Source organism: Saimiri boliviensis, chromosome 13 (assembly GCF_048565385.1).
Source record: "Saimiri boliviensis isolate mSaiBol1 chromosome 13, mSaiBol1.pri, whole genome shotgun sequence".
In the NCBI taxonomy this organism is placed as follows: domain Eukaryota; kingdom Metazoa; phylum Chordata; class Mammalia; order Primates; family Cebidae; genus Saimiri; species Saimiri boliviensis.
The window spans coordinates 98,286,116-98,311,216 of record NC_133461.1 but is presented as its reverse complement, the minus strand read 5'-3'; the positions used below and the strand labels follow the sequence as shown (position 1 = coordinate 98,311,216).

General features: G+C 46.0%; 1 protein-coding gene across 2 annotated transcripts in view; it reads left to right on the top strand.

Moving 5' to 3' along the window:
* The window catches only part of TNFRSF10B (TNF receptor superfamily member 10b), a 31,945-nt gene extending 7,204 nt beyond the window's left edge, over positions 1-24,741 (top strand). Inside the window, exons 2-10 of one of the 2 annotated variants that reach the window (XM_010347805.3) lie at positions 2,663-2,765; positions 14,132-14,245; positions 15,236-15,347; positions 16,689-16,762; positions 16,850-16,960; positions 17,533-17,564; positions 17,998-18,159; positions 20,971-21,043; positions 22,265-24,741. In XM_010347805.3, the coding sequence (XP_010346107.2) occupies positions 2,663-2,765; positions 14,132-14,245; positions 15,236-15,347; positions 16,689-16,762; positions 16,850-16,960; positions 17,533-17,564; positions 17,998-18,159; positions 20,971-21,043; positions 22,265-22,578 (1,095 nt within the window). In that variant the 3' untranslated portion in view covers positions 22,579-24,741. Of the gene's footprint in view, positions 1-2,662; positions 2,766-14,131; positions 14,246-15,235; positions 15,348-16,688; positions 16,961-17,532; positions 17,565-17,997; positions 18,160-20,970; positions 21,044-22,264 lie in introns of both variants that reach the window. The other variant, XM_074384060.1, reaches the window with a different exon arrangement.
* Positions 24,742-25,101: the final 360 nt, after the last annotated feature.

Genomic DNA, 25,101 nt, shown 5'->3' with positions numbered 1-25,101 from the left:
TTAGAAAAAGAATGAACCAAACCCAGAGTTAGCATTATAAAGGAAATAATAATTATTAGAAGAGCAATAAAATAGAGAATAGAAAAACAGTAGAGGCTGGACATGGTGGCTCATGCCTATAATCCCAGCACTTTGCGGGTCCAAGACAGGAGGATCACTTGAGGCCAGCAGTTTGAGACCAGCCTGAATACAGCAAAACCCTGTCTCTACAAAAAGTAAAAAAACTAGCCTGGTGTCAGGGTGCACTCCTGTGATCCCGGTTATTTGGGAGGCTGATTTGGGAGGATCACTTCAGCCCCAGGGATGGAGGTTGCAGTGAGTCAATATCACGCCACTGCACTCCGGCCTGGGCAACAGAGTGGGACTCTGTCTCAAAGAAGGAAAGAAAAACCGTAGAGAAAATCAGCAAAACCAACATTGATTCTTCAAAACTATTAAACTGACAGACTTCACTAGTGAATTCTAATAAGCTTTTAATGAAGAGCTAGTACCACTACTTCTCAAACTCTTTGAAAAACTTGAAGAGAAGGGAACCTTTCTTGACTCTTTTTGTGAGGCCAGCATTGCTCTGATATCCAAGTAGAGAATGATACTACAAGAAAATAAAGCTACATACCAATATCCCTAATTGATGCAAAAATCTTTAACAAAATACTAACAGAGAGAATTCAACAGTACCTTAAATGGATTACACACCATGACCAAGTTGGATTTATGTCTGGAATGCAGGAATGTTTCAACAAATGAAAACTGAACAGTGTAATACATTGCATTAATACAATGAAGGGGAAAAAGACACATGATCATTTCAACTGATACAGAAAAAGCCTTTGACAAAATTCAAAGCCCTTTCATGATGAAAACACTCAGCAAACTAAGAATAAAAGGAAACTTCCACAATGTCATAAAAGCCATGTAAGAAAACCCCGTAGCTTGGAAGTTCTAGCCAAAGCAATTAGGCAAGAAAAAGAAGTAAAAGCATCTGAACTGTAAAGGAAAAAGTAAAACAATCTGTGTTTCCAGGTGATATGATCTCACTGGTAGAAAATCCGAAAGATTGCACAAAAAATTAAACTGCCAAAAATAAAATCATACCAGATTTTAAAATTTTTGAAATTTACTGTTGTACAGTAAGAGACAGTATAGATTACAATCTGGGAGGTTTCAAATCAAGTTGTAAGAGACTTGCCTTACAGCAGGTATAGGACAGTTTATAAAGGATGATGTATTTTGACAATTTCATGATTGACTGTTAAAAATTTACATTCTTTTTAGAGGCAATCAGAGCTGTTTAAGATGATTTTTCTATAGCTGCTTGTTTTAATTTCACTGAAACTCATGACAAAGATATAAAGCTTACATTTTGTGGGGCTTTTTTATGATTACAGCTGGTGTTTCATGGATATCAGGTTGTCTTAAAGTTTTGGCTACATGGTTGTATAAGATTGGCCTTAGGGTTACACAAGGTTGTACAAGATTGGCCTTGGGGTATATCTAAACTGTGTTTTTAAGTTTTTCTTTAACAGTACTAAAAATGAATTCATCAAAGAAGCAGAATACAAAATCAACAGGAAAAATCAGTTGCATTTCTATATGCTACCAATGAATGATTGAAATCCAAGGTCATGAAGAATTATTCCTGTATTTTCTTTGAAGTTTTAGGGTTTTCACTTTTGTTAGATTTTTTATTCATTTTGAGTTAATTTTTTGTATTTATGTAAGTTAAGGGTCCAGGTTCATTATTTCATGATGAGTTAATATCTAGATTTCCCAAGACCACTTTTAAAAAAGATTGTCCTCACCTCATTCAATGGTCTTGGTACCTTTATCAAAAATCACTTGGTCAGGTACAGTCATGCACCGCATAACAACATTTCTGTCAACAGTGGACTACATAAATGGTGGTGGCTCCGTACAGTTGTGTAACACACTGCACAGGTTTGTAGCCTAGGAGCAAGAGGCTCTATAGGCCAGTTGTGTCACAGGCTACAGCATCTAGGTTTGTGTAAGCACACTCTCTGATGTTCACACAACATAATCACCTAACGACCCTTTTCTCAGAACAATATTGAGCAATGCATGGCTGTATGTGCAAGTTCATTTCTGGGCTCTCTGATCTAACCATGGGTCTGTATGTCAGGCACCTTTTAAAATCAGAAGTTCCTTATTTAATGTTTGCTTTTATATCCCAATTTTAAAAAAGTTTTCTATATTATAACCCCCATTTGTAAAAACATGTGTGTGCGCCTGTGTCTGTGTGTCTATGTGAGAGAGAGAAAGAGAGAGAGAGAGAGAGAGAGAGAGAGAGAGAGAATATGTATACCTATGGAAAAATAGTGGAACTAAATGAGATAAAATATTAATGGATGCTATTTTTAGTTGAGAATATCATGTGTGGCTTGTGTATTCTTCTAAAAACCTTCCTTCCCCACATTTTCTGGAATAAACATGTTTAGAAGAGTTTTTCAAGTGTATGTTACTTGGCCTTCCCTGAAATACGAAGGGACAAACAAACACAAAAGAATGTTTGAGAGCTGAGAGCTGCAAGAAAGATGAGGGTTCTGTTTGGTTTGATTGCCTGGGATGACGGGAATATGAGACGGATCCTGGGAGTCATGAGGTCTGGAAGCCACTCACACCCATCCCTGCTTTGTCCCCACAGATCTCAGCTGACTCTGTTCCAGTCACCCAACAAAACCTAGTTCCCCGGCAGAGAGCGGCCCCACAACAGAGGTTCAGCGCCACGTATGGATTGTGTCCGCCTGGTATGTTCAAGATGGGTCTCTGATCCTTGCCGCTCCTCCCCTTGTCTCCATGAGCTTCCAGGCTGTTTCCTTTGCACTTCCTGGTTCTTCACTCCTCAGAGAAGCATTGGGTGCCTCCAGCATGAGGCCCTGTCCTCCTGGAGCCTTCCTGCTGGGCTGGTGTCAAAACACATGAATGAATGAGACAGCCAAAGAGACTGATAGGAACCTTGTGGGAGACTTGAGTGGGACAGAGATGGGGCTGGTGAGGCCTCCCAAGCAGTGGTGACTTTGGGCTGACATCTGGAGGTGGGCAGGGCCAGAGGTGCAGAGAGCCAGAAAGAGTGCTCCTAGGAGGCTTCGAAAGAAACAGTTGCTGGGGGCGGGGGTTGGGGAAGATGGAGCAACGGCAGGGGGCTGCTATGGGAAGAGGTAGGCGAGGGCAGATCCCACACAGAGGAAGTTGGATTTTATTTCGTGAGTGATGGATGTCCCCGAGACGTTTTCAGCAGAGGGCCACCAACATTGGATGTGCATCTTTAGTGCTCACTCTGAGATTGAATCGGAGCAAGACAGGAAGCAGGTGGAGGGCCTTGAGTATGAAGAGCTCCTCTGGGATGGTCTGTGGTGCCCCGCAATGTCATCTGAGCCCCCAGAGAGGCAGCAGGAACCTCGCCTGAGGTGTGCTTGACTGTAGTGTTCGCCTCTCACTTCTTTCCCTCTTCCCCTCACCGCGTGTGTGAGTTAGGAATTGATTGCTGCATGCGGGCTTCCAGAGCTGGCAGGTGTAGCAAGCAGTGGTTTTTAAAATCTGTTTACAAATTTGCATTTCTTTTTCATGACTAAGGGCCACAGGAAAGGCTTGCCTGAAGGCACACCCTCATTGCACGCTTGGGCTTGTCAGGAGCAGAGCGTGGAGGAGGAAGAACCTAGCCTGAAACTCATCTGTAAATGCACCTACTGCTGCAGTTGGGGGTCAAGACCAGGGAGCTGGAGGGGAATAGGAAGGACTCCAGATGTATTTGGAGTGTGGATGGATGACGTGTGGGGAATGAGGACGATGAGGCACCAAATTCAGCTGCTCAGGGTAACTTGAGCCTCTGCAGGGACAGTGTGTGGCAGGGCAAGCAGTGCACATTTGGGGACTCTAGCACATAGGTGACACTTAAAGCCTCTGTCTTGGGGTGTCCACCAGGAAGAAGATGTAAATACTAAGAAGGAGGGGCACAACTGAGCCCATTAGGATTCGCTCTCAGAGATGATAGGCCAGGGAGACAGGACTGCAAAGGGCTGAGCAGGAGCAGTCCACAGAACTTCCATCCTAGAAGGGAGATGCCCTTCCAGCCACAGGGAGCAGCCCACAGCAAGTGTCAAGGACTGAGACGTGGAAACTCCTCAAAATGTGCATTTCTCTTCTTGTGAATGAGGTCAGAAATCTGTTAATGACACAGATACCATGTGTACACTGGTTCTGCTAGGTTTTCTTCACTCCTAGTAAGAGGTTCGCTTTCTTTTAGTCACATGAATTCTTACAGGTTACAGGATTTCATTCTGTTGCCCGGGCTGGAGTGCGGCATCAGGATCATAGCTCACTGTAGCCTCAACCACTTGTGCTCAAGAGATCCTCTCACCTTGGCCTTCCAAAGTGTTGGGTACAGGTGTGAGCCACTGTGCCACATCCAAACGTCTAATAAAAATTCCCATATAAGGCCAGGCATGGTGATGCACACCTATAATCCCAACACTTTGGGAGGCCAAGAGGGGTAAATCACTTGAGGCCAGGAGTTCAAGACCAGGCTGACCAATATGGTGAAACCCCGTCTCTACTAAAAATACAGACATTAGCTGGGTGTAGCAACATGTGCCTGTAATCCCAGCTACTTGGGAGGCTGAGGCAGGAGAATCACTTGAACCCAGGAGGTAGAGGTTGCAGTGAGCTGAGATCATGCCATTGCACTTCAACCTGGGTGACAGTGAGACTACGTCTCAATAAAAAAAATTTTCATCTATATTTCCAGTCATTTTGTGGTCTCCTATGTTATAATTAAGTCATTGAGCCATCTGGACTTTATTTTCTTATAAGAAGAGAGTAAGGAAGACACTTACTTCATTATTTTCCAGCCACCTTTTAGTTGCCCCAACACTATTATTAAATAATCACATTTTTATCAGCGACATGAATCACTATCATCATGATACATTATTAAGTAAGCTTTGTGTAAGTTGGGTGTTTTAGAGTATCTTTCAATATTAATAAAGATAATTCAGAAATGTTGTGGGTAGCATATAGATTGGTTATGGTGTATTTTTTCCTTTTGTTTTTACTCATTCTGCCAAGCTCTGCCTTTTAATTGCAGAGTTTAAACTATTTTCAGTTAACATAGTCACTGAAAGGATTTTATTCTGCTCTTCAGCTATCTGCTTTCTTTATGTCTTACATATATTTTGTTCCTCCCTTACCACTTTTTAAAAAAACTTTATTTCTTGGCATGCACCATTTTGACTCACTTCTTTTCTTTTCTGCATATTTTTAAATGCATTTTCATTTTTTCTGAAATATATTGTTGTATAAGTATATATTTAATAAATCTATATTTAAATATATACTTATTTTAATATATCTTAAAGATATACATGCATATCTTTATCATAAAGATATATATTTAAAAAATATATGTGTATATATATATTTTTGAGACAGAATCTGCTCTGTCACCCAGGCTGGAGTGCGATGGCACGATCTCAGCTCGCTGCAGCCTGTGGCTCCCAGATTCAAGTGATTTTTCTGCCTCAGCCTCCTGAGTTCAGGGAGTAGCCACCACGCCTGGATAATTTTTATATTTTTTTATAGGGACAGGGTTTTACCATGTTGGTCAGGCTGTCTCAAACTCCTGACCTCAAGTCATCCACCTGCCTCGGCCTCCCAAAGTGTTGGGATTACAGGCATGAGCCATGCACCCAGCCTAAAATTTATTTTCTTACTGATTTCCTTGAAGATTACAATTACCTTCTTCAGTGTCTAAAAAGGTAGTTTTATAATACTGACATAATTTCATTGCAGTCCAAATATTGTGCTCCTGGACAGCTGCATCTCTCCAGCTTTCCATTGTTGCTGCCATAGATCACATCTTGGCACGTTGCGTGACCACTAACGTAGATCTTCAGGTCGTGCATATGTGTGCTGCAAGGTTGACTTGTGATGGTTGATTTTGTGTATCAACTTGGTTACCCAGATTCTTGGCCAAGTATTATCCTAGATGTTTCTGTGAAGATTATTTATTTATTTATTTATTTATTTAGATGAGATTAACATTTAAATCAGTGGACTTTGAGTCAAGCAGATTACCCCCATAATGTTGTTAGGTCCCATCCAATCAGTTGAAAGCCTCAATAGAAAAAAGACTGACCTCCACCAAGACAGAGGGCATTCTGCCAGCAGGCGGTCTTCGGACCTGAGCTGTGACTCTTCTCTGTTGGCCTATCCTACACCTTTTGAATTTGCCAGCCTCCACAGTTATGTGAAGCAGTTCCTCAGGATAAATCTGTGTCACTCTAGAGCAGGGGCCCGTAACCCCCAAGCCATGGACCAGTACTGGCTGTGGCCTGTTAAGAACCAGACTGTACAGCAGGAGGTGAGCTGCAGGAGAGTGAGCATTACCGCCTGAGCCGCGCATGCTGTCAGATCAGCGGCAGCGTTAGACTCTCGTAGGAGCGCAAACCCTACTGTGAAATGCACATGCAAAGGATCTCGGTTGAGTGCTCCTTATGAGAATCTAATGCCTGATGATCTGGCACTGTCTTCCATCACCCCCAGATGGGACCGTCTATTTGCAGGAAAACAAGCTCAGGGTTCCCACTGATTCTACAGTATGGTGAGTTGTATAATTATTTCATTATATATTATAATGCAGTAATAATAGAAATACAGTGACAATAAACGTAATGTGCCTGAATCATCCTGAAACCACCCCCATGCCCCCAACTCCAGTCGGTGGAAAAATTGTCTTTCAGGAAACCAGTCCCTGGTGTCAAAAACGTTGGAGACCTTTGCTCTAGAGAGCCCTGAGTAATACAGAATTTTTAAAGATTTGAAGTTATTTTAAACCAAACTTAATCTCCAAGTAACAGCAATAACAAGATTATATTTTCACCTAACATAAAACAGCTATCCTGTATAGAACTGAAAACGCACTAACCCTTTCTCCAGAAGAGGATGCAAAGTCCTTGAGTGGCAGTTACCCCTCTCCTTGATACCCTTGGAACATAAATACTATAAAGTGAACAGTACTTAAATACTATGTTATACATCGAATATCTTATGTCACATAGCAAGGGGATAAGAGAAGGAAGAAAAGACAGATATTTGCTGAACATATATTTACACATAAACACACACACATAACACAATAAGGAAGAAATACTTACAAGTATTACAATCCTTGTTTCCTTGGCTGGTCATGTTGTAGCTGGTATTTATAACAAGCTTCTTTCACTCTGCATTCTGTATTCCCTGTGCTCTCGCTAAGCACCTCAGTGGTCATGGCTCTATGCCTGGTACAGTGAACCAACCATTCCTGAAGGGTCTGAGCTATTAGTGGTCTTGCCTTAATTGGGCTGTCGTGGTTTTCTATTGACTTTAATCAGTGGGCATGGTAACACTAAGAGATGCCCTAAGGAATCTCCTGATTCTAGACATCCTCTTCCTTATATCCACTGTGGAATAACAGTCCAGTTTCCCCTTGGTGGTCAGAATCAATCAATGCAGCCCGCAGGGTTTGTGTAACTGGTTTTTGCCTGTTAATTCAGAGGCATGAGGAACCCAAAGTGGCAAGTCGTAGTCTTAATTTCAAGTTAAATGGAATCACTGTTGTGTCTCCTCATGGAATCATTCCTCCCTCTGAAACTCAGAGCTCTAGCAAAGCGTAAAGTTGAGGAACCAGGCAGCAAAAATTTTGCTAACGAGTCACTAAGAGTAATGTGGAGTGGGGCCATTCCCACTTCCACCCCTAGATTCCTGGACATGTGACTCCTAGCAATGGAAGAAACAACCCCATGTATTGGATGATAATTCAAAGCATAGACAGTCTCCTGGAGAACCTTGTTGCAGCCCTGCAAGGTACTGCCACCCAGCTGACATTACACATGAGTCTTCAAAAGGTCATATTCCACCATCCTATCAAGCCAACAGCTTTGAGATGGTGAGGAACATGCTAAGACCAGTGAATTCTGTGAGCACAGGCCCATTACAGTGGGCTCTTCATTTGCCGTGAAGTGAGTCCCTCAGTCAGAAGCAATGTTATATGAATACCCTGGCTGTGGATAAGGCATTCTGCGAGTCCACAGAGGATAGTTTTGACAGAAGCATTGTGTGCAGGGAAGGCAAGTCTATATGCAGGATAAGCTCCTCTTCCAGTAAAAATGCTGCCCCCCTCCATGATAGAAACGGTTCAGTATAAGAATCAACCTGCCACCATGTACCTGGCAGATTGACCCTCTGAGTGGTGCTGTCAGAGACTCACTGTTGGCCTCTGCTGCCTATAGATTGGGCATTCGGTAGCAGCTACAGGCAGGTTGGCCTTGGTGAGGGAAATCCATGTTGTTAAGCCCATCCATAACCTCCATCCCTACCACCATGCACACTTTGTTCATGAGCCCACTGAATGGTGACGGGGGTGGCTGGGGAAAGAAGCTGACTGCTATCCACAGAACAGGTACTTCTCTCCACCTGATTATTTAAAATTCTTCTCTGCTGAGGTCAACTTTTGTGCAGATATTTGTGTAATATGGGGGACAAATATCTTCATGTTTTTTACCCATTCAGAGAGGTCTGTCCGCACACCTCTCTTCCAGACTTCCTTGTTATCATTTGCCTTCTGAGTTGCTGACCATCCAGCCAAATCATTGACCACAGCTTATGAATCAGTATTTAACTGCAGGTCTAGCCAGTCTTCGCTCTAGGCAAAATGAACAACCAGGTGCACTGCTCAGAGTTCTGTCCCATGGGAGGATTTTCTTTCTTTCTTTCTTTCTTTTTTTTTTTTTAAGACAGTTTCACTCTTGTCGCCAGGCTGGAGTGTAATGGTGCAATCTCAGCTCACGGCATTCGCCTTCCGGGTTCAAGTGATTCTCCTGCCTCAGCCTCCTGAGTAGCTGGGATTACAGACCTGTGCCACCACATTCGGCTAATTTTGTATTTTTAGTAGAGATGGGGTTTCGCCATGTTGGTCAGGCTGGTCTTCAACTCCTGACCTCAAGTGATCCACCCACCTCGGCCTCCCAATGTTCTGGGATTGCAGGCATGAGCCGCTGCACCCAGCATTTTTTTTTTTTTTTGAGTTGGATTCTCGCTTTGTTGCCCAGGGTGGAGTGCAGTGGCACAATCTGGGCTCACTGGAACCTCCGCCTCCCAGGTTCGAGAGATTGTCCTGTGTCAGCCTCCTGAGTAGCTGGGATTACAGGCGCACCACCACACCGAGCTAATTTTTGTATTTTTAGTAGAGACAGGGTTTTGCCATGTTAGCCAGTCTGGTCTCAAACTCCTGACCTCAGGTGATCTGCCCACCTTGGCCTCCCAAAGTGCTGGAATTACTAGCATGAGACATTGTGCCCAGCCTAGAGGATTTCTTTTCACCTTCAGGGGTGTCCCAGACAGTGGATGTGATGCTGTAAACATCCACTTCTAAGTGTGACCCATACGTGGTGCAGAACCATCTCTAAACCAGGCCCAAGTGTTCTCTTCTTCTGACAACTGGCCATAGGGAATTCCTTATGACGCCTTAAGTGCAGCCTGGGCAAAAGAAAGTAATGTCCCGGGAATGGGGATCATGGGCACTTGGGCCAGTGCTTCATGTAACTTTCTTGTGCCGTCAGGGCCTACTTAAGCCCAATTTTGTATATATGCAAATTCCATTTGAAGATGGAAATGGAAATTTTAGGCTGCCCTTGCCCAAATTTATGGCTTGGTGGGCAAAATAACACTCAGTTCAAGATGGGCAGTCAGGTCAGAGTAATTTGCTGGCCTATGGATAACCATTCAGTCTGCACTAAGGCCTAGAAACAAGCCAAGAGCCGTTTCTCAGAAGGAGAGTAGTTATCTGCAGAGGATGGCAAGTCTTTGCTCCAAAACCGAAGGGCCTGTGCTGTGGTTGACCTAGAGGGGGCTACCAAAGTTTCCAAACAGGATTACTATCTGCCACCAATACTTCAAGCACCACTGGGTCTGCGTATGGCCCAAGTGACGGAAAACTGTCTACAGCAGCCCAGACCTGTTGCAGAGCCTTCTCTGGTTCTGAGCATCACTCAAAACTAGCACATTTGCAGGTCACTTGATAAATACGCCAGAGTCACACACCCAAATGAGGGCTATGTTCCCATGAAAATAAAAAAGAGCACACTAGGCATTGTATCATTTTCTTGGTTGTGGTGAGTGGGGGTGGCAGATACAACAATTTATCTTTCATCTTAGAATATCTTAGAATAGAAGGAATACCTTGTGCGCCATGGCATTCATCAACTAGGAATCTGTTTCACTGAGGTAGAAGGCCCTGGAAATGTTGTCAGATTTGTTTCCCACCCTCTGACATGCAAATGCCTTACCGGTAAGTCTAGAGTATTTGCTACTTCTTGCTCATGAGGTTCACTCTGCATAATGCCATCAATGTAATGGATCATCTTGTGTGACATCTTGTGGAAGGGAAATGCCATCAATATCCCTGCAGGCCAGATATGGTGGCTCATGCCTGTGATCCCAGCACTTTGGGAGGCCAAGGTGGATTGGTCACTTGAGGCCAGGAGTTAAAGATCAGCTTGGCCAACATGGTGAAACCCCATCTCTACTAAAAATACAAAAATTAGCCAGATGTGGTATGCATGGGTAATCCCAGCTATTCAGGAGGCTGAGACATGGGAATTGCTTGAACCTAGGAGGCGGAGGTTGCAGCAGTGAGATGAGATCGTGCTGTACTCCTGCACTCCAGCCTGGGCAACAGAGTGAGACTCTGTCTCCAGAAAAAAAAAAAAAAAAAAAAGATTCCTGTGAATTAAATTATGACATAGGGCTGCAAGTTGATGCATCCCCAAAATAGGATACTGACAGTATATTGCTGACCTTGCCAACAGAAAGCAAACTCCTTCTGGAAGTCTTTACTGACAGGTATGAAGAACAAAGCATTTGCCAGTTCAATACCTGTATATCAGGTACCAGGATGTAGCAATTTGCTCAAGCATGAAACCATATCGGGTACAGCAGTTACAACTGGAATTACCACCTGGTTAGGCTTATGATAATCCACTGTCATTTACCAAGATCCATCTGTCTTTGGCACAGGCCAGATAGGCAAGTTCAATGGGCATGTAATGGGAATCACCACAGATGCATCTTGGATGGTGGTAATGGTCTCTGTAATCCCTCTAGGAATGTGGTACTGCTTTTTTTTTATGCTTTACAGGCAGGGTATCACTCTGTCACCCAGGCTGAAGTGCAGTGGCACGATGATAGCCCACTGTAGTTTAAACTCCTGGGCTTAAGCAATCTTCCTGCCTCAGCTTCTTGAGCAGCTAAGACTACAGGCATCTACCATCATCATACCTGGATAATTTTGTATGTGTATGTACACATGGAGTCTCATTATGTTGCCCAGGCTGATCTTAAACCCTTGGCCTCAAGCAATCCTCTTGCCTTGACCTCCCAATGTGTTGGGATTAGAGACATGAACCACCATGCCCATCTGGTATATTTTTAAGTAAATGCAAGTCTGATGGCTTCTACCTGGTCTTTTCCACCTTAATAGTCTTCACTGCACATGTCCGGGGATGAAGATGGGAATTGTGCCAGCTGCTGAGTATGTCTATTCCAATTATACATACTAAAATGGGGAAATCAGACAGGGTGGGTATGGGGACCCACTCACCCCTTTCTGAGATGGGCTCCAGCTTAGTTTGAATAATATCAGCATAATTTCAATGGCATGCAAACACTGTACTCCTGTACTTCGCCATCTTTCCTCCCTCATCTTGTTGTCCTAGATCATATCCTTGTACATTCTGTGCCGATTAACATCAATTTGTAATTACCGTTTTCTGCATTTGCTCTTTAAATCATGTAAGTAAACAAGATGATTTACAAACCAAAAGCAGCATAATACTGTGCTATAGACTGAATTGTGTCTCCCAAAATCATATGTTAAAGTCTTGCCATCCAATGCAATAGTATCTGGAGATGGTGCCTTTGGGAAGTAATTTGGTTTAGATGAGGTCATGAGGGTGGGGCCCTCATAATGGGGTTAGTGCCTTTTTAAGAAAAGACGCTGGACAATTTTCTCTCCCTCTCTCCCTCTGTCTCTCTCTCTCTCTTTGTGTGCACAAGGAAGAGGTTACATGAATGCACTGCAAGATGGTGGCCATCTCCAGAACTATGAGAAATAAGTGTCTATTGTTTAAGCCATTTGGCCTATGGTATTTTATTATAGCAGCCTGAGTAGCTGCATACTGGCATTTATATTTACTTATGTAGTTACCTTTTCCAGTGTTCTTTATCTCTTCATATGCCTTCGAGCTATTACCTAATGTCATTTCATTTCTACCTAAAGGATTCCTTTTAGCATTTCACAGGGCATATCTACTAGTAATGTGCTCCATTATCTTTTGTTTATCTAAGAATGTCTTAAGTTCTTCTTCATTCTTGAATGACAGTATTGCTGGATATCAAATTCTTGGTTGCAGGATTTTGTGTGTTTGTGTTTTTGTTTATTGGCACTTTAAATATGTTACCCACTCCCTTCTGGCCTCTGTGGTTCCAGGCGAAAAATTAGCCAATAACCTTATAGCGATTCCCTTGTACATACTGAGTGGGCCACTTGCTGCTTTCAGGATTTTCTGTTTGTGTTGGCTTTTGTCCATTTGACTATAATGTGTCTCAGTGTAGTTCTCTTTTAACTTATCCTGCTTGGAGATAATTGAGCTTCTTGGATGTGTAGACAAATGTTTTTAAAAGTCTTGCAGCTCCTTGTTAAATTTATTCCTAAATGTTTTATTCATTTTTATGTCATTGTCAATGAAATTGTTTTCTTAATTTCCTGTTTGGATTGTTCTTTGCTACTGCAAAACTTTTACATTGAAAACTATTAAATGTTGCTGTAAGAATTAAAGAAAACCAAAATAAACAGTAAGCTATTCCATGTTCATAGATCAAAATAGTGTTACATTACCAAGGCAATGTACAGATTCGATGCAATCCAGTGGTGTTATTTTAAACACCAGTGGTGTTATTTTAAAAATGGAAGAACTTATATTCAAAGTCATATGGAATTAAAAAGGACCTACTGACCAAAAACAATTTTGTAAAAGAAAAGCAAAGTTGGGGGAACTCACACTTTCCAATTTTGAAACACATCTTCATTCCAGGGCAGCTTTAGTGCCCCTTTTGGATCACTCTTTGACTCTATAGAGACAAGATCCTTTTTCTTCCCATTTTCTTCCCATGGCTGATGATGTGAGCTTTAATTTTGAAGGGTTTCCCCACTGTTCTATGACTTCTGCTCCTGGTTGTATTTTTCACTGTCGGGGAGCTCATTCAGAACAGCCATTAGGACATTCTTCTGTGCATTTCCAAGGTCTAAGATTGCACTGTCCAATATAATAGTTCCTAGGCCCATGTGATTGCTAATCACTTGAAATATGTTACTGCAAATTGAGATCTGCCATCAGTTGAAATATACGCGGGATTTGAAGACATACTATGAAAACATGCTGTAAAATATCTCAATGTTTTATGTGGATTACATATTTAAGTGATATTATCTGGGGTACGTTAATTAAAATGCATTATTAAAATTAATTTCACCCCTTCTCACTTTTTTTTTTCTTAATGTGGTGAGTGTGAATTTAAATTTGATATGTGGGCTGGGCACAGTGGCTCACACCTGTATTCCCAGAACCTTGGGAGTCCAAGGAGAGTGAATCACTTGAGCCCAGGAGTTCGAGACCAGCCTAGGCAACATGGTGAAATCTCATCTCTACAAAAAAAAAGTACACAAAAAATTAACCCGGCATGGTGATGTGCACCTGTATTCCCAGCTACTCGTGGTGTGGGGAGGAGAGGGCCCTGGGAGGTCGAGGCTGTAGTGAGCTGAGATCACACCACTACACTCTAGCCTGGGCTATAGCACAATACCCTGTCTGAATAAATAAATAAATAAATGCGTGGCTTGTATTTATTTTGGCAGTGCTGGTCTGAGGTGTGTAAATGCAGAATTGGTGAACTAACCAAGCTAGGTAGAGATTTCCCTGTTTGGATTCTACTCATGCCTGAGAGGAGTCCCCCAGCCACCACTGCCAGCTACTGGGAATCCTGTGATACTTCACTCACCAGCTTTTCTCTTCCTTCCCAGGATACCATATCTCAGAAGATGGTAGAGATTGTATCTCTTGCCAAAATGGACAGGACTATACCCCTCACTGGAATCACCTCCTTTTCTGCTTTCACTGTACAAAGTGCGATTCAGGTATAGAACATACGGACTCATGCCTAAAGGTGGAATGCAGGGTGATGACATAAAAGTTGTAGCTAAAATGGGATCAAGGAGACCTAGATTCTGGCCCACCTTGGTCTTCATCATACCTTGTTCCATGATTTTGTCTTGGAGTCTTTTAATAAATAAAACAGGCCAGGCACAGCGGCTCATGCCTGTAATCTCAACACTTTGGGAGGCATTGCTTCAGCCCAGGAGTTCGAAACCATCCTGGGCAACATGAGGAACCACGTCTCTACAAAAATATAAACATTAGCCAGGCACGGTGGCTTGCCTGTAGTCTCAGCTACTCAGGAAGCTGAGGCAGGAGGTTAGTTTGAGTTCAGGAGGTTGAGGTTGCGGGAGCTGAGACTGTCCCACTGCACTCCAACCTAAGCGACAGAGCAAAACCCTGTCTCAATAATAATAATAAAGCAGAAATTATTTGTATAATATATGCTACATGGTAAGGAAATCTTTTAAACTAACAGCTGCAAAGGGGTGGGGGCACCGTTACAACACAGAGAAGGCCTGGCTGAGTGGAAAAGTCTGGGTGTCAGGGTGGCATGGGTCTGCTCCAGGGCCAGGCTCTCTTCCCCGGGCTCTGGTTCTGGCAGGTTCTCAGCCCCCTTCCTGCTCCCCAGCAAGGCTGGGCTTTGGGGAAATCACCCAAGGGCTCCTCTCCTTGCAGAGTCAGGTGATGCCCCTGCGCCTCCCTTGCTACTGACCATGCGATCTAAACGATGCTTTCCTCTACTGATGTAATCAATAATGAATCGTGGTCCTTTTGTATGACTCCAAATGTTGGTGACAGCTGAAGGGTGGGTGTCCTGTATGAGCCCCAGGTGTGCTGGTGCAGAAACCGGCCCTCAGAACTCCTTGGCGAACGGAACTGAACTGAGTGGGAGGGTCTTGGAGTGGGGAGGAAGGGTCAAGGGACACATCAGGAAAACACACTCCCAAAACGATATGCTCTGTCGTTAGGTAAAGTGGAGATAAGATCCTGTACCACGATCACAGACACAGTGTGTCAGTGCGAAGAAGGCAGCTTCCAGGAAGAAGATTCCCCTGAGATATGCCGGAAGTGCAGCACAGGGTGAGACGGCAGCCAGGGGGCTCCCGGCAGCTCCATGGAACACCAAGAAGACTTAAATCTCCTTGTATCCCCATCTCTCCCTGGCCCCCATGGAACCTCCACCCCATGGGGCATCCTTGTGTCTGCGGCTGCCCCTCCTGGTCCCTCTGCCTGTCCCCACCCCTGCCCCCCTGCAGCAGCCCTTTCCCACCCCTCCCCAGCACAAGTTCCCTTGGCTAGGCTGACTTGCTCACTGCCCACAGAAGGCCATGACTTAGGGCTCATGATACTTTTAGGGGCCCATGATATTATTTCGTTTCTTTTTCTTTCTTTCTTTTTTTTTTTTTTTTTGTTGAGATGGAGTCTTGCTCTGTCACCCAGGCTGGAGTGCAGTGGTGCGATCTTGGCTAATTGCAATCTTTGCTTCCCAGGTTCAAGTGATTCTCCTGCCTCAGCCTCCGAGTAGCTGGGATTACAGGCATGAGCCACTACACCCAGCTAATTTTTGTGTTTTTAGTGGAGACGGGGTTTCACTATGTTAGTCAGGCTGGTCTCGAATTCCTGACTGCGTGATTCGCCCGCCTCAGCCTCCCAAAGTGCTGGGATTATAGGCATGAGCCACCGCGCCCGGCATGATTTAATTTCTTTTGAAATGAGAAGAATGAGTAGAATGCTGCCAGGCTTATATTCATCTTTATAACAATTCAGTACTAAAATATAATTTTTAGTATTTTTTATGCAGGCAGGGACCCATGAAGACAAAAGTGCCTGCAGCCCACAAAAGTCGCAATCAGGCCATAGGTAGAGCTCCCTGAAGTTCCCATGAAGAGTTGAGCCCACCCAGCCGGCCTTGCCCCTGGCCCCTGATCCCTCAATAAGACCTGCCTTTTCCCTATTTGGGTTTTAGGAGCTAAGAGTAATTTGCTGTTCTCTGGCCTCCTAGTATTTGCTGTGACTGGGAGGAATGGGCAGACAGGTGGGGGCAAGAGCTCCCCTTTGTGGTTGGCTGGAGGATGAGGCTTTGCTTGTGACCACATGGGCATGCGATCTTCCCCTGGAGTGCGGCTCCTCCTAACGCAGGCCGCCCCTGCAGCCCAGGAAAACTCAGTGTGTGCCTGGCACAGAAGGCTCCTGGAGCTGCAGCTCTGACCCCAGAGCAGGGAGGCCGAGGGGCTGAAGTGCACATGCTCAGACCCTTCCCCAGCCTCAACCAGGGAGCATGGAGGGGGGCCATGCAGACAGGAGGAGCCTGTCCTTCCCCTCACGCCTTCTCAGGGACAGTGGGCAGGGAGGGTAGCTCCTCTTTCATCCCACCTGGCCAGCTTTCCTTCAAGAGTCCCCCCTCTTCCTGTTTGTACCCAGGTGCCCCAGTGGGATGGTCCTGGTCAGTAATTGTACACCCTGGAGTGACATCAAGTGTGTCCACAAAGAATCAGGTACAAAGCTCAGTGGGGGCACCCCGGCTGCAGAGGAGACAGTGACCTCTAGCATGGGGACTCCTGCCTCTCCCTGTTCCCTCTCAGGCATCATCATAGGGATTATGGTTCCAGTCATATTGCTGGTTGTAGCTGCGTTTATTTTGAAGACTTTACTGTGGAAGAAACTCCTTCCTTACCTGAAGGGCATCGGCTCAGGTAGGTGCTGGCTGAGGGCAGGGCGCTGGGCCCTCTCTGCCCTGCCTCCTCCCTCTCTGTTCCCACAGACAGAAATGCCCACTCCTGCCCCAAGTCCAAGTGTCTCCTGCCTGGCTGTTCCTCTTTGTGATTGCCCCATCCCTACATCCCATGCACGCCCCAGGACCCTGGTCTCATCAGTCCCTCTCCCAGGGCCGGGGGTCCCCTCATCTCCCAGCCAGGTCCAGGAGGGCAAGGCCGGTTCCTCCCATCTTCAGGCCCAGCCAGGCAGGGGGCAGTCAGCTCCTCAACTGCGTGACCAGGGTCAGGATGAGATGTGTTTGGAGGATTTATTCAACCTTGGTCATAGCAGAACCAGAGATTTTCCCTGTGTTTATTTTTACTCTAATTCCGCTTCGCATCACCCTTCCTCAGGGTGTCTCTGAGTTGCCAAGTCCCATTCCTGTCCCCAGACTCGGGGTTCCTTGTCCAGGGTCCAGCCCCCAGCCTGCCGGTGCATGCCCACTGCCCTCTGGGAGGGAGGTGCTGCATGGGCCCTGCCCCACCTGTTAAGGAGAATCTTTCTCTTCCAGGTCGCGGCCGGAACCTTGAGCGTGTAGACAGAGTGAGTTGGTTTCTTCAGGAGCTGGGGGCTCAGAGGCTCAGGAACTGTTTCCTGGGACAGCAGAACCTGGGTGGGCAGGTCCCTCTTGTCCTCGTGGCTGTTCTGACTCTCTGAAGTGGCCTGGAGGCCCTGGGCTGACTGTGGGGGACACATGGCCGTTTTGAGCACCACACAGGCTGGTGAGCCCTGCTGCAGCCTAGGTGACACCCTCACCCCACAGCCTGCACCCTGGAGATGGGGTGTCTGCTTGAGCACAGCATCAGGGGCCTGGCCTCAGCAGTGGGTCCTGGATGTGTTGAGTCTGGGCTGCCTGGGGTGACCTCATTGAGAGGGGGTGGGGATGGCAGCTTCAGCAGCATTCTGGGGACCCTGCAGCACGCGCTGGGTGTGAACTCCTGAGTCAGCTCTTTGCCTTCCCAATGTCTTTTTCCAGAGTTCACATGCCCAAGGAGGGCCTGGGACTGAGGACAATGTCCACAACGAATCCATGAGTATCTTGCAGCCCATCCAGGACCCTGAGCAGGAAATGGAAGTCCAGGAGCCAGCAGTGGCAGGTGACAACGTGTTGCCCCCAGGGGAGCCAGAGCATCTGCTGGTGAGTCGGGGACAGGCCATTCTGTTTCCTGGCCTGCTGCTCGCCTGGGATTTTGTAGACAGTGGTAGAAGGCAGTGCCTTAGCTCTCCTGGCCCAGGAGAAATGGAGCCTGAAGGAGACACGGTACTGCAGGGGATGGAGCAGCCACGCTGACATCGTGACTGGGCCACTCTGCAAGACATCTGCTTCTTAGTTCCTGTGCTGTCCTTGCTGTGTCCCCAGAGCCTAGAGATCTACAGGCACAGAGTGGGGGTCACAGGGTTTGTTGGTGACTGAATAAGGCTGCACAGTATCCACTGTGTGCTCCTAACAGAACTCAGGGAGCCCTTGCTTGAAACAGCAGAAGTTTTGAATTTACTCTGAAATTGTTACTATGTTGAATGTATTTCAAAGTTGGTAGGGTAGCTCCGAAAAAGTAGGATTCCGAGTTGATGCACAGAGGGCTTTTGTATCTAACACACACACACACAACCAGTTCACTTCAGTCCATCAGTTTTGGTATGGTACTGAGTAGGTCTGTACATAGATTTAATTTTTCATTGCACGAAAGTGATGAAAGTCCTTCCCCCAACATAAGATGAGATTATCTAGTTTCTTGCAGTGTTTTATTTTTAATAATTTATTTTTTGGCATACAGCAATGTAATCTAAACAGAAATGAATTTTTTGATTCAATATAAGCTGAGGAACTCCCTGAATTATTCTGAGTCTGTTTTCTTCTTCCAAGCCCATTTAACAACCAATTCTTCCTTTTCCCCCTGCCTTTGCCCTTTTGCCACCACCTTCGCTACATGTCAGATGTTTCCTTTTTTTTCCACTTCCTCTTCAACCTTTTTTTTAACTAGATCTTGTCCTTGAAAATGCCAAAAGTTGATGTGGGCAGTGATCTCTTCCACCTAGACTGTTCTGTTTCCTTCTTGCATTTATGCGACTTTCTTTTTAAACAAAGAGAAGAGAATTTTAAAGAAATCAAATGAACAATGCCAATAATTCCTCCATGCTTATTAATCACTTCGAACATTTTTTTTTTTTTTTTTGAGACAGCGTCTTGCTCTATTGCCCAGGCTGGAGTGCAGTGGCATGATCTTGGCTCCTTGCAACCCCTGCCTCCTGTGCTCAAGTCAGCCTTCCATCTCAGCCTCCTAAGTAGCTGGGACTGTAGGCATGTGCCACCGTGCCCAGCTAAATTTTGTACTTTTTGTACAGACAGGGTTTGGCCATGTTGCTTAGGCTGGTCTCGAACTCCTGAGCTCATCCAGTCCACCCCCTTTGGCCTCCCAAAATGCCAGGATTACAGGCGCAAGCCACCATGCCCAGCCTGATCATATTTTAAAAGCAGGTCACCCATAGCTACACATCTACCAGAGTATGAAAACACTTGATCATCTCCAGAGCCTCCTCTCTTTCCCCAGCCTTCTTGCCCTTCTTATTTCAGGTCACTACGGTGGATAATTTTTTGCAAAATTCTTTATGTATATACCATCTTTGTCCATGCATATGTATATATGTAGTGTTGACATGAAAAAGATTATATCATGCACAGCACTAAAGAAAACTGTTTTAATATCTTAGACGGCAAATATGTTTTCAAAATCATTTTTGCACATCTTAAAATGTAGAAATAGATAAAATTTAGAATTACAGGATTTTCTCTGTACTGCCCACCAGCCCCAAATAATCACTGGACTTTAAAAAATGTTAATTAAAATTAATAAATGGCTCTAGGAGTGATGGAGATCCTTTCAACATTCGGTTTTATTATCAAAGAAGACAGTATTTCAAGTCAAGTGTTTTATTATGACTCAATCAAGATTTGGGGGTTTATTTTAGATAAATTATTCTTATTCCTCATCAAAGCTGTTTCTTTGCATTTTGGGTCTTCTTGTAAGTCCATTTTCTATTTTATGATGTCTGCTGATACTTTTCTTTCTTTTCTGAGACAGGTCTCACTCTGTCACCCAGGTTGGAGTACAATGGTACAGTCATGGCTCACTGTAGCCTTGACCTCCTAAGCCCAAGTGATCTCCCTGAGTAGCCAGGACCACGGTTTTGTGCCACTACGCCCAGCTAATTTTTATTTTTTATTTTAGAGACAGGATCTCGCTATATTGCCCAGGCTGGTCTCAAACTCTGGGGCTCGAGCAATCCTCCCACCTCAGCCTCCCAGAGTGCCGGGATTACAGGTGTGAGTCACCATGTCCAGCCTTTGCTATGTGTTTTAACATTCATCAGGGCTGGGTGTGGTGGCTCACGCCTGTAATCCCAGCTCTTTGGTAGGCTAAAGTGGGTGGATCAACTGAGGTTAGGTGTTCGAGACTAGCCTGGCCGACATGGTGAAACCCCGTCTCTACTAAAAAATACAAAAATAAAATAAAAAATTAGCTGGGCTTGGTGGCTCGTGCCTGTAATCCCAGCTACTTGGGAGGCTGAGCAACAGAATCTCTTGAACCCAGAGGTGGAGGTTCCAGTGAGCCAAGATCGCACTACTACACTCTAGCTTGAGAGACAGAGCGAGACTCTGTCTTTAAAAAAGAAAAAAAAAAATTCATCAGGACATACTCACTTTTAAGTATTACAATTTAAACATTGGGGTTTTAAAAATATACACTCCTATCTAAAATATTGACTGGTGTATTGACCTCCTTCCAAGAGTCTCGCCCCTTTGTTCCCTGTCTTGTTGCCAGAACTTTCAGAACAATGTTCTTTCCGGAAGTGAAGTGCTGCAGGTGTCAGGGCTGGTGGGTGGTCGGGGTCGGTACTGGACTGCAGGGCTCCTGGTTCTGACCACAGCCTTCCCCACTGTGTGTCACAGGAACCGGCAGAACCCGAAGGGTCTCAGAGGAGGAGGCTGCTGGTTCCAGCGAATGGCGCTGACCCCACTGAGAGTAAGTGTTTTGCTCCTGGAGATGCAGTAGCAATGGAAGGAATAGGGACAGTGTCCTAATTGCTGTCCCCGTAGCTGAGAGGGCTTTTCCAGAATATTCCATGCTGGAAGCAGTGGTTCCTGTGCTGTAGACCATCCGGACCCTAAATTGTCTTCTCCCATCTCTTCTTCTCCCCACTCTACCTCATCTTCTCTGTACCCTATCAGTGACCCTAATGACTCTGTCCGTCCCCTCGTTCAGCTCCTCTCTCTTCCCGTGTTGCTCAGGGCCTGATGCAGCCCACCTGCCCCCACACCCCGCCCCGAGGACCTCCTGAGGGGCTGCTCTGTCCTGCACGGCACCGCTAACCCCAGTGGGCTAAGGAGCTCTTGACATGCGCCTAAGCCCAAACTGCAGAGCTGTTGTGTAAACTACATGTGAATTCCAAAGACTTCATGCAAAAAAAAAAAGAGTGGGAAATATTTCACTCACAGTTTTTGTATATTGACTGTATTAAATTATATTTTATATATATTCAGTACCATACATTAAAATGAATGTCACTTGTTTCTGACGTTCTTTAAACTTGGCTATTAGAAAACGTCGCCTCGTATTCCTGGCCCTGTCTATCTCTGAGGACGGCAGCCCGCTTCAGGTTCTACACACGTCTCGTTTAATGCCTCGTGGTCCCGAGATCTGGGCCAGGTTGCTCTGTCTCCAGGGTCAATTTTTGCTCAGGGTCTGCTTGCCCCCACCTAGCTCTGCCCCAGCCTCAGGGAATGAGGCTGAGCTGGGTGTAAACAGAGGTCCCCTGCCCCAGGCCTTGCGCTTTCCACAAATGCAGAAGTGGCCACCCTGGGACCTGCTCCCATGGCAAGTGCAGCCCAGGCAGCCTCCCTCCTCTGAGCTCCCGCTGCAGCCACGCTCTCTCCCTCCCTCGGGCTCTCACCCACTTTGCTTTCTGCCTTCCTGGGGTCCATCCATCCTCCCCAGGTGGGTTCTCAGCCCTGTGTAAGAGCAGATTCTCTGGTGACATTGACTCCCCGAAGCACCTTGGGTGTGGGAAGGCCAGGCACTGTGGGCGGTCTCTCTGGGTGGGACGTGCGTGGGCACTGGAGTGGCGGGATCACCTGCACAGGGGGCTTTCCAGGTACCCCGCCTTGGTTCTGGGCCCGATGTGGGATCCTCTGTCCTTTCCGAGTCCCAGCTCACCTGGCTGTCTCTGTGGCTTTTTCCCCCCAGCTCTCAAGCAGTGCTTCCAACACTTTACGGACCACGTGTCCTTTTACTCCTGGGTGCCGTTCATGAGGGAGCTGGGCCTCACGGACAACGAGATCGACGTGGCGAGAGCTGAGGCCGCGGGCCCTGGGGACACCTTGTATGAGATGCTAAAAAAGTGGGTCAACAAAACGGGGCGGGACGCCTCTGTCAACACCCTGCTGGATGCCTTGGAGACTCTGGGACAGAGACTTGCAAAGCAGGAGATCCAGGACTGCCTGGTGAGCTCCGGAAAGTTTGTGTATCTAGAAGATAATGCAGACTCTGCCATCTCCTGAGTGTGAATCCCTTCAGGAAGTCAAACCTGCCAGAAAGAGCTTTGCCTTTGTTTCTGGAAAAAGCTGGACCCCAGACAGTGGGAAAGTACAGCTGTCACATCACCGGTACTGGAAGAAACTCTCCCATGCAATATCACCCCTGGATGGAACATCCTAGAACTTTTTCACTGCACTTGAAAATCTTTTTATATGCTGAATGTGATGATAAGCACACTGTGGAAATGTCTGGATGATTCTATGTGTGTGTGTATATTGAGAGTTGGTTTGGGATGTCGTTCTCTTTATGGCACTTTTTTATCCTAATGCAGATGCTTTATTTACCTGGGTTACATCGTATAATCCATCTGCCTTAGTATCTACGCAGTTCTTTATGTTCAACTTTACTTGATACTATATGATATGAACTTTTTTCTGGGGGCGGTCTCACTCTGACTCTCAGGCTGGAGTGCAGTGGTGGGATCTTGGCTCACCAGAGCCTTGACCCCTCAGGCTCAAGCAATTCTCCCACCTCAGCCATCCAAACAGCTGGGACCACAGGCGTGCACCACCATGCCCAGCTAACTTTTTATATTTTTTCTAGATATGGGGTCTCTCTATGTTGCCTAGGGGGGTCTCGAACTCCTGGACCCAAGCAATCCGCCCACCTCAGACTCCCAAAGTGCTGGGATTATAGGTGTGAGCCCCTGCACCTGGCCTTACTTTTCTACTTTTATAATTCTGTATGTGATTATTTTGTGAACATGAAGAAACTGTAGTACATGTACTTGTGTACATAGTTATGTGAATGCGTTACACAAACGAACAATGAATAGACATACAATGAGGGAAGAAGAAAAATTCCTCTGTAAGATGTCACTGTCTGGGTTCCAGTTCTCCCTCAGATGTACTTTGGATTCAATGACTGGCAACTCAGTGTTTTGAACTGGATAACCTTAGAAGTGTATGAGTATTATTTATAGGTAGTAGTAATTATTTATTATTTATTAGGTATTCATTATTTACATGTGAGTCGAGGCCAGGGAGAACTGGACCCACGTGAAGTCCTGTGTGTGGCTGGTCCCTATCTGGCCAGTCTACTTTGCACCCCCAGCCCCCGTCTGTGGACAGGCAGGGAAGGAGGCAGATGCAGCAAGTAGGGTCTATGTCATATCCCATTTCCAGTGAATGTAGTGAACTTGACCCTGTCTGGGCTCAGGAGAGAGAGGACAAGATCTGTCTCCCGTGTCTGCCATGGCATCGAGAGGGAAGAGTGGACGGTGCTTGGGAATGGTGTGAAGTGGCTACCAACTCAGGAGTGGACAGCCCCGCTCGCTTCTGGTGCTCTGTGACCCTGAGCCCCTGAGCTGCATCTTGGGGTACAGGTTCCCTATGTGAGGCGCTTGGCCCCTCTGTAAACATCGGACTCATCTCAGATATATCAATTCTTAAACACTGTGGCAACAGGACCGAGACTGGCTGACGCATTCAGGCTTTGTCCCTGTGTCCTGTTCTATTACTGTTTTAAAACCTCAGTAACCATTTCAGCCTCTTTCCAGCAAACCCTTCTCCATAGCGTTTCAGTCATGGCGGGATCGTTTTTGCAGGTAGTCATTCTAGGAGTTTTTGGTCTTTTGCGTCTCAAGGCATTGCGTGTTGTCTTGTTCCTGCTCCGGGACTGGTTTGGCTGGGACAGTAGAATTCCCTGCAGATTGCAGCACATTGACAGTGTTGTGTCCCTTGATCTTCGGGAGGGGGCGGCCTTTCTGCTCTTGGCACTTCCATCCTCTTCCACTTCCATCTGGCGGCCCACGCTTCGTCCCCTGCACTTCTGGAAGGCACAGGGTGCTGCTGCCCCCTGGTCTTTGCCTTTCCTAGGCCTTCGGTGCAGGACGCTCGGCCTCAGAGCTCAGACGGAGCCAGTCTGGTCCCGGCTCCCTCGTCCCTTGTGCAGAGGCCTTCCTTGAAGATGCATCTAGAGTACCAGCCTTGTCAGTGTTTGCAAAGCTTATACTTTTTCCTTTTTTGAAGATGGAGTCTTCCTCTGTCACCCAGGCTGGAGTGCAGTGGCACGATCTCAGCTCACTGCAACCTCTGCCTCCTGGGTTCAGGCAATCCTCCTGCGTCAGCCTCCCAGGATTACAGGTGTGTGACACCATGCCCGGCTAATTTTTGTATTCTTAGTAGAGATGGGGTTTCACTGTGTTGACCAGGCTAGTCTTGAATTCCTGACATCATGATCCACCCACCTTGGCCTCCTAAAGTGCTAGGATTACAGGCGTGAGCCACCATGCCCGGCTAAGCTTATTCTTTTATTTTTGTTTTTTTGAGACAGAATCTTGCTCTGTCACCCAGGCTGGCACGCAACGGCGCCATCTTGGCTCACTTTGATCTCCTTGACTCACTCTTGACCCCTGGGTTCAAGCGATCCTCTCGCCTCAGCCTCCCAGGCAGCTGGGATTACAGGTGCTCACCACCAAGCCCAGCCAAGCTTCCCGGCATGAAATTGTTGGCGTTTTTTGTTGTTTGGGTGGGTTGGGTTTTGCT